Source organism: Marmota flaviventris, chromosome 12 (assembly GCF_047511675.1).
Source record: "Marmota flaviventris isolate mMarFla1 chromosome 12, mMarFla1.hap1, whole genome shotgun sequence".
Taxonomy (NCBI): domain Eukaryota; kingdom Metazoa; phylum Chordata; class Mammalia; order Rodentia; family Sciuridae; genus Marmota; species Marmota flaviventris.
In genome coordinates, this window is record NC_092509.1 from 65,009,445 (window position 1) to 65,017,266 (window position 7,822).

The 7,822-nt window shown below is 32.8% G+C and overlaps 1 protein-coding gene across 1 annotated transcript in view; it reads right to left on the bottom strand.

The window, feature by feature from the left end:
• Positions 1–7,822, bottom strand: part of Spata17 (spermatogenesis associated 17) — a 186,671-nt gene that overhangs the window by 106,034 nt on the left and 72,815 nt on the right. The window contains exon 6 of the mRNA XM_027934643.2: positions 438–561. Within this exon, the coding sequence (XP_027790444.1) occupies positions 438–561 (124 nt within the window). The remainder of the gene's footprint in view (positions 1–437; positions 562–7,822) is intronic.

Here is a 7,822-nt window from a genome sequence, read left to right on the forward strand (position 1 = left end):
TGAAAACTTCCATCAAGATTTAGAAAGGGGGAGAATAGTTTCAATCTCAACATTTGCTCAATTAAAAGAGAAAACATAAAAGCCATCTCAGCTTAATAACTTGTTAGTTCCTGATCAATTCACAACACAACAATAAGCCGCTGGGAATGAGTTTTGAACGTGAGGTTATGCCCTTCGTGTTGTGTTATCACTGTGGCAGATCACACTGCTGACTTGGACTTTTCTGCCAGCTTCGCAGAGCCTGCCTCTATGAAGCAGCTGTCACAGGCGAGTCATGGTGCCTGCGCACACCTACACAGAAGCACGAAATTGAACTCGAAGTAGTGTCTTTGTGATATCTTTTCAACAAGTCATGTCCCATTCAGCCTGCTAGTTTATCTCTGTCAGGCTAGGAGCCCAAGTGGCTTACGGGAGCTGTCAGGGACAGGTAGACCAACCTGCTTTGTGCTGAGGAGGTAATGCATCTTTCGGGCTTGATAATCTCTTTGCTTCTCTTCCTTTTCGAGGTTAGCCTTCTTCTCTTCTCTTTCTTTCATCTCTGCAAACTCCTCCAGTGCCTCCCTGCATCAAAAGTGTCTGCAGTTATTTATGATACTATCTGTTAATATTTTAATTCTTTCACTGATGATAATCAAGTTTTTTGAGGGGCAACCATTATCCACATCCATCAAAATCAGCAGTGTGTCTGACCTGCATATTCTATGTGAATCTTTGCAATCTTTAGAAAGCACTAAAAAGATTAATTAAATTTTAAAATTCAAATTTCTATATGTCAAAATTAAATAGACAAGAAAATACTCAAATATACCAAGAAAGCATCTGAGATAGTGATGTTCTTTAAATTTTGGTATTATACTTAGAAATCTCAAATTATTCATTTTATACACTACCTACAGGGCCAATTTAAAAAGTGTGACAGGTTTTATACATATGTTTAATTTACTGTAACTTTACTTCAGTTGACGGTTTAAATAATATCAATAAGATTACATCTATTATTGTGCATTTAAGAGATTGACATTTTATTTAATTATATAGGAAATTAGAATAAAAGATTAGTAAGTTGAAGTCTTTCTAAAGTATGACAAATTCAATTAAAATGTTGAGAATTTTCATCATTTATGTGTATATCTAGAAATCTAAAAAATATAAGCTTTTAAATATGCTATATGAAAAACATCTGCTAAAAGAATGTGATATCAAATATGGAAAAAAATTGTATTCTCATAGGACACTCAATTACTCATGTCAATGTAATATTTATAAATTGTACTTTTTTGAGAAAATAGATATATAACTGTGTTTCTGGTGCCATCAGCAAAATTTTAAACAAATCATCTTTTTCTCAAATATACCAGGGAAAAGTAGGGGAAAAAAACACTTCAAAAACAAAAGAATTCTCCTTTAATTTCTAGAAATATTTTGTTGCAATTTTCTGCTAAAGGATACTAATGTAATACTTCATACAAGGTTACTTATGAAACACTCTGACGTTTAAAAATCACCATGCTCTGCTATTGCAGCAGAGCAATTTTTTCAACATAAGATTAAATTGCAAAATAAATGAATTACTTGGAGTAGCATGGACCCCATTTTGCCACCCTTCTCTTGAAAATTGCTTATTAATATGAAAAAAGGAGTCAGAAAATAACCTGTTTTACTTTATGCATAGTATTTTGGGGGCTTCTGTACCCACAGAGCTGGGCTAGCTGCACATTTAGATTGTGTTGGCAAGCTGGTACAATGACCTCTCTGACCTGCATCTCAAGGCTATTATTAATCGCTAAGTAACCTGGTAAAGCCAAACAAATTTGTTTCCATTGAAAGGATCTCTATCTGTGTCTGAGAATTTGTTCTGTACCAAACAAACCTCATTAACTGTGTCCATTTTTGACAAAGAACCAGGAGTTAGAGGGATTGGTGACCTTTCTTTGTCCTTAAGGTACAAATTTCAAGGCAGTTACATATGAATAAATGAGAATTTTTAACCAGGAAAAACAACAGTCATATGTTACACTAAAAAGTGAATACATTATTAATTGCAGTCTTCACTTTTAATATTCTCCAAAAATAAATATTTCTTCTATAATTCCTCTTAGAAGACTTTAAGATAATTTAGAGTAACAAGTAAACTGCTACCATTAAGATAATTACTCAGAAATGTATGTATACAATTTACTATTACTCCAAGGATAAGTACAGTAATTTTCTTAGCAATCATAAAAATAGAAAAATACATCTACAAAGAAGCTTCTTTTTGATAAATGATTTAATAAACATGAAGTGATGTTACATAAAAAATAAAATTAAAAACTTAAATGATTCAGGCACAAATAAGTACTTGTGTATAAAATCAAAACTAAGTTATTTGAAGTAGTGAAAACAGTCTATCTTCAGGATATAGAAATGTGAAATGCAAACTGTATTTAGGGGAAGGTTGCATTACTAGGAAAAATAAAACTGGGAAATATGAAAAAGAAGTCAATTTTTAGTATATAAAGAAAACTCACAGGAATCCCAGAGGAACTGGGATTTATTTCTTAAAATTTTTTTCTTAAAAATAAATTCAAGAAACTTAACAGAGCAGTAGAAAAACTAATCTTGCACATCTCAATGCACAAATTAATTCACACAATTATTGGAAAAAACAAATTCCTAGATTTCTAATTAATTCGTTATAATACCTGAGAGTGTGTGGATATATTGAACAATACAATTACATTAATGCCAAATATTCCTTGTTAAATGACAAAATATAAAAAGCAGAAGAAATTACTTATCCTTAAAATACATGTTTTTGTTACAATAGCAGGGATAAAGATATAGCTCATTATATAGGATATAATAAAAAATATGATCCTGTGAATCTGGAGATTTATTTAAAATATAGTACTTAGTGGGTTGTTTACAATAATTTTTTCATTTAATTATATTTTTCACTTGTAGCCTCAAAATATTTGTGATACACACAAGGTATTGTGATATGTGTGTGTGCATATATATGCTAGCTATCCTGTTTTATATTATGGAAATATATAAAAGACTAAATAACATACCCTCAAAACAAATTGGTTAATGGCAGAGTGAAATTAAAATCCTTAGATTTGAGGATTTTCTAATATTAGATCAGGCTTTAGCCATAACCCTGATATAAGAAATCTTATGCAGATGATATTTTTATCGAATTAGCCATGCATATTTTCTTTTATCTTATGATTTTATTTTCTACTATATTATAAAACCCATAAAAGTTCCAAAACTTTCTGCATCATTTTCATATCTCTAAAGCAATTCATGATATAAATTTATGTTTTTTTTTGGTAGTGGGGAAATGAATCCCAATTCATGCTATACATGTTAAGCACACATTCTATCACTGAGCTACACTGCTACAACTCTTGTGAGTTAGTTTTAAAATAAATATAACAAATGTAATTTTTGCAAAGCTCCACATTTGAAAATATTTTGCTAATGATATTCATAGTGATGAAAATATTTGCATATTCTAATGATGATAACAACAACAAAAATAACAATAGCCACTGGGAGGCAATATAGTGGAGTAGTTAACAGCATAAACTGTGAAGTGGCTCGTGATTATAAAAGTTCTGGTGTGCTACTTGTTAACTGTTTAACTTCTGAGCTTCAGTAATCTCACCTGCAAAATGCAGATATGTTAGCATTACTATCATCCTCACCAAGTTTTTGTGAGGATCAAATCAGCAAACGTATATAAAGTACTCAGAGCAGTCATCAGTGCCTAATAAAATGCTATAAAAGTGTTAGATATTTCTTGAACATTTACCATGAACTACATACTAGACTACTTGCTGCATCTCCTGTAAGTCTTTTATCCTTTCTATAACTTTCTTGATGGTCTCCTCCTTTCTCCCTCCTTATTAGTGTGCACTTTGTGGATGAAATTCTACAATGCTTAGTATGGAATCTGGCTTTCTAAAAGGCAGGTGAGATGAGATAAACCTTGACCAGTGCAAAAGCAGAGTCAGAAGAGATCCACACAAATAAATTTCCCTTTATTCTATCCTCCACATACTACTCTGAGTGGTTTCACCTTGCAGACCTGTCAAAAACATGTGTGACTCAAGATAACACACATATCTACCAGGCCGTGTTGCATCACTATGGGATCTATGTGAAGCAGTGGCCAGGAGAGCAGCTCACCACATCATTTGGCTTGCTACAGGACCAAAGCACCCAGCTTCCCAAATTCCAGTTTTGTCACTCTCTTCCCAGAGCCTGCACCTGATAACTAAGGATCGAGAACTACTCTATAATGTCCTTACTCTGTTTTGATGGCCACTAAAATACTCGCCATCAAAAAAAAAAAAAAAGTCAATGTGTGCTGATGTTACAAGACCTTCAAAGTAAAAATAGCCAAATAGCATGGGTTTTTTTCTGTGTTGTTATAACTTAAAAGTACTTTAGTTTATTTATTAAATGTATTAATATTTTATCTCTAACAAATGTCCACTCTAAATACAACCATATTAATTTAAACAAATAGCTAGAAAGTAAAATAAAAGTGAGAAAGACAAATCTAAAACACAAGTTAATGAGGCTGGGGTTGTAGCTCAGTGGTAGGTGCTTGCCTCACATGTATGAGGCACTGGGTTTGATTCTCAGCACCATATATAAATGAATAAAATAAAGGTGCATCAACAACTAAAAAAATTAAATTAAATACAAGTTAAAATACTAACCATAAAAAATCTAATTGTGTGCTTTTTCTGTGTGTTTTACATACAAATATATTTGGAGAGTGATAAAATCGTTCAATATATTATCTGAAAACCTTACCAGTTTGAAAACATTTAGAAAGTCCTCTCATTTAAAAAAGCAAACAAAAACTTTTCAGTTATACTTGAAAGTCCTATTTATAATAGTACAGATAAATTTCTCTTAAAAATGCCTATGTTACTATAAAAAATCATGTTATGATATATTCCTAAATATTTTTAGGCTATTGTGAATGGAATTGCTTTCTTGATTTCTTTCTCAGCAAATTCATTATTGGAGTATAAGAAATCTATTGATTTTCAATGTTGATTTGTATCCTACTTTGCTGAATTTGTTTATTAGTTCTAGAAGTCTTCTGGTGTAGTATTTTGGATCTTTTAATTACAAAATCATGTCAGCAGCAAACTCAGATAATTCAAGGACTTCTTTTCCTATTTATATTCCTTTAAGTTCCTTCCATTGTCTGATTGCATTAGCTAAAGTTTCAAGAACTATATTGAAGAACAGTGGTGAGAGTAGCATTCTTGTCTTCTTTCTGATTTTAGAGGAAATGCTTTCAGTTTTTCTCTGTTCAGTGTGATGTAGGCTTGGGATTTGTCTTGGGAAGAAATCTAACTAAGGAGCTTAAAAAAAACTCTAGAGTGAAAATTATAGAATACTGAAGAGAGATCTTAGAAAATGGAAAGACCCATGCTTTCGGATAGGCAGAACAAGTATTGTCAAAATGGCTATTTTACCAAAAGCAATATACAAATTCAGTGAAATGCCCATCAAAATATCAATAACATTCTTCACAGAGCTAAAAAAGAAAATTCTAGAATTTGTATGGAAGAATGAAAGACCGAGAATAGCCAAAGCAATGCTGAACAATAAGATTGGTGCTGGTGGCATCTCAAAACCTGATCTCAAATTATACTACAGAGCTACAGTACCAAAACAGCACTGTATTGGCATAACGCATGAAAACCAATGGAATAGAATAGAAGAAACAGAGAAAAACCCATGAAGATACAGTCATATGATCCTTGATTAAGGTGCCAAAAACATACACGGAGAAAAGGTAGCATTTTTAACAAACAGTGCTGGGAAAACCAGATATTCTATATAGAAGAATGAAAATAGATCTTTCTTACTCCATACAAAAATAAAGTCAAAGTGGATCAAGGACTAGAAATTAGATCAGAAACATCGCAACTGCTAGAAGAAAATATAAGTTAACATACCAACATATTGGCCCAGGTACCAACTTCAATAATAAGACTCCTAAAGCTCAAGAAATAAAAACAAGAATCAATAAGCAGGATAGATTCAATTTAAAAAGCTTCTGCAAAGCAAAGGAAATAATTAGGAGCTTGAAGAGAAAGTCAGAATAGGAGAAAATCGTTGCCAGCTACTCTTTCCACAGGAGATTAATATCCAGAATATATTCAGAATTCAAAAAACTGAACACCAAAAAGCACAAATAACCCAATCGGTAAATGGGCAAAGGAACTAAATAAATATTTCTCAAAAAAAGAAATGGAAATGAGCAAGAAATATAAAAAAATGTTTAACATTCTTAGCAATCAGGGAAATTTAGGTTAAAACTATATTACTTTATCTCACCCCAGTTAGAATGGCAGTCATCAGAAATACAAATAATAATAAATGCTGGTAAGGATGTGGAGGAAAAGATACACTTTTATATTGCTGGTAGGACTGCAAATTAGTACAAGTATTTTGGAAAAGCAATATGGAGATTCCTCAAAAAACTACAAATGGAACTACTATATGATCCAGCTATCCAACTCCTTGATACTTATCCAAAAGAACAAAAATTAGAATATTGTAGTGATACATGAATGTCAATGTTTACTGCAGCAAAATTTACAATAGCTGTTATTGAGCCGGCCTACGTGTCCCTTCATAGATAATTAAAGAAAATATGTTATATGTACACAATGGAGTTTTATTCAACCAAAGAAGAAGGAAATTACCATGCTAAGTGAAATAAGTCAGATTCAGAAAGTTAAGGGTTGAATATGCTCACTCTTATGTGGAAGATAGAAACAAGCATTTTTTTTTTTATAAAAAGTGTGGGGGGATCTCATGAAAACAGAGGGAAAACAGTGGAGTGTAGAGAAAAAGGACTGATGTGGAAGGAAGAGGGATGGGAAAAGGGAGGGAAAGTGGAATAAAATAGATCAAATTTGTTATGTCCAAGTGTTATGGTTTGGATGTGATATTTTCCCAAAAAGCTCATGTGTGAGACAATGCAAGAAAGTTTAGAGAAGAAATGATTGAATTATGAGAGCTTTGAATCAATCAGTGAGTTGATCCCTAAGAAGAGATTAATTCAGTGGTAACTGAAGGTGGGGAGGGTGTAGCTGGAGGGGATGGGTCTTTGGGGCCTTGCCTTTGGGATATACACTTTCTATCTATCCAGCCAGGGGAGTCTCTCAGTCTCTCTGCTCTCTGATCATCATGTAAACTGCTTCCCTCCACCATACTCTTGTAGCCAGCTGTCTATGTACTGAGACCTCTGAAACTGTGAGCCCACAAATAAATTTTTCCTCCTCTGAGATTGTTCTTGTCAGAGCAATCTTTTAATCATAGCAGCGAAAAAGCTGACTAAAACACCAAGTATGAATATATCACAATGAATTCCACTTCTATGTATAAATATCATGTACCCCAAAGGCATGCCTCCAATGAACCACTCCCTCCAGCCATACCCTTCTCACCCTCAGTTACCACTCAATTAATCCCCACCACAGGATTAATTCACTGATTGGATTAAAGTTGTCATGATCCAATCATCTCTCCTCCAAACCTTCTTGTATTGTCTCACACATGAGTTTTTTGGGAACACCTTCTATCCAAACCATAACGATTACAATACCACGACTGCACTCTGATCATACAAAGGGAATGTCCAATTAATCTATTATTCTATTTATCAACTTTGCATGATTTTAAAAAACAAGACTCCAAAGATCTCTAGAGATTATTCATTAAAACCATTTTTTTTCTTTTTCTGACTCTTTAGAATCAACTCAATTAAAAAAGAATTTCTATGCTATAT